The sequence below is a fragment of the Octodon degus genome, unplaced genomic scaffold (assembly GCF_000260255.1).
Source record: "Octodon degus isolate 3935 unplaced genomic scaffold, OctDeg1.0 scaffold00029, whole genome shotgun sequence".
Lineage (NCBI taxonomy): Eukaryota > Metazoa > Chordata > Mammalia > Rodentia > Octodontidae > Octodon > Octodon degus.
Genome location: NW_004524605.1, coordinates 6,537,610 through 6,539,302, shown reverse-complemented (window position 1 = coordinate 6,539,302; position 1,693 = coordinate 6,537,610). Strand labels below are relative to the sequence as shown.

General features: G+C 44.8%; 2 protein-coding genes across 2 annotated transcripts in view; one reads left to right on the top strand and one right to left on the bottom strand.

Annotated features, from left to right (window-relative positions):
- The window catches only part of LOC101565331 (T-cell-specific guanine nucleotide triphosphate-binding protein 1-like), a 4,934-nt gene that overhangs the window by 1,876 nt on the left and 1,365 nt on the right, over positions 1–1,693 (bottom strand). The gene's annotated exons all lie outside the window — the stretch shown is intronic.
- Positions 1,433–1,693, top strand: part of LOC111816267 (spindle and kinetochore-associated protein 2-like) — a 1,578-nt gene continuing 1,317 nt past the window's right edge. Inside the window, exon 1 of the mRNA XM_023713098.1 lies at positions 1,433–1,676. Coding sequence (XP_023568866.1) covers positions 1,448–1,676 — 229 coding nt within the window. The 5' untranslated portion in view covers positions 1,433–1,447. The remainder of the gene's footprint in view (positions 1,677–1,693) is intronic.

The window sequence follows — 1,693 nt, the reverse complement described above, 5'->3', positions numbered from 1 at the left end:
GGCTGGCATGTGGTGCTGGGGGACTGAACCGCGGTCCCTGTGCTTTGCCAAGCTTATTCTAAGTAGGTGCTTTAGACCACTGAGCCATCTCACCAGCCCTGTCCTGAAGAGTTTAATGTCCACCAATGCAGAAGAGCCTACCTGCTCTCCCTGCAGTTGGTGCCTGCCTCCCAGGAGTCTGGACAGTTTGGAAGACAGAATAATGGCCTATAAATGGCCTATCCTGTACTCCAGAACCTACGACCCTGTATCTTATATGGCAAAAGGGACGTGCTGACGTGATCAAATGAACCACCGGGTGTCAGCCTGCTGACATCTGAGAAGAGAGATAAACACTGTGGTCATAATGGTCCACAGAGCTTAATTAATGTTGACTTTTCCTCACAGCACACAGCAGTTTTGAATGGATATAAGACACATGATACTAGGCCAGCTAGAAATGAAACAAAACTCCAACTTCATCTTTAAGATACAGCACAATTTGGGGATATTTATTTATTTATTGTGTACAGGGTCTCGCTACGCAGCTCAGACTTGTAGTGATCCTCCTGTCTCATCCTTCCCAGCACCGGGATTACAGGCATGTGCCACCACACCCAGGGGTTCTGAGACTGGCACAGCATGCAGTACTGGGGACAGAACCAGGGTCCTTGTGCTTGCCAGGCAGGCACTTCAACCACTGAGCTATCTCTCAGGGCAGTTATCACTGTGCTCGTGGGGGCCCTGCTATGACTCATTGTGTTAAGGAAGTTTGTATCACACGGCATTCAGTTGGGAGTGAAGAGCAATCTTCTCTAGTACAGAATGTTCAGTGTCTTTGACATCTCACAGGTCCTTCAAGGACAGTTTTTAGAAGAAAAGTCATGACCTTCAAACATAAAATGAGTCAGGTGTGATGGCACACGTCTGTAATCCCAGCCCTCAGGAAGCTGAGGCAGGAGGATCACTGCAAGTTTGAGGCCAGCCTGAGCTACAAAGTGAATTCAAGGCCAGTCTGAACTGCACAGTGAGACCCTCTCTCAGACAAAAAAAGAAAGCCCCATGACCTTGAGGTCATTGATTCTCAAAACCAAGTAGCCAGATCTCCAGCACCTCTGCCAGTGGTCCACTGATAATACACACCAGAACAGAAGTTAACATTGCAAGACCTTGCCGCTGTGCCTACATTACACTAGGACTTAAGTTAGGGTGAAATTTTATTCTTTAAGTTTTTTTCGAAAATATCTTACAGGGGGCTGGGGAAATAGCTCAGCAGCATAAGGGCCTGCATGGCAAGCACAAGGTCTCAAGTTCAAGCCCGGCACAAAGAAAGAAAGAAAGAAAGAAAGAAAGAAAGAAAGAAAGAAAGAAAGAAAGAAAGAAAGAAAGAAAGAAAGAAAGAAAGAAAGAAAAAAAGAAAGAAAGAAAGAAAGAAAGAAAGGGAGAGGAGGAATGTCAACTATTCAACATGGAGGCGGAGGTCGATAAGCTAGAACTGATGTTCCAGAAAGCTGACTCTGATCTGGATTATATTCAGTACAGGCTGGAATATGAAATCAAGTCTAATCATCATGATTCAGCAGGAGAGAAAAATCCAGTAACGCTCATAAAGGAATTATCAGCCATAAAGCCTCGATTCCAAACTTTGTATGCACGTTTTAAACCTGTTGCTATTGAACAGAAAGAGATTAAGAGCCGCATTTATACTACTTTG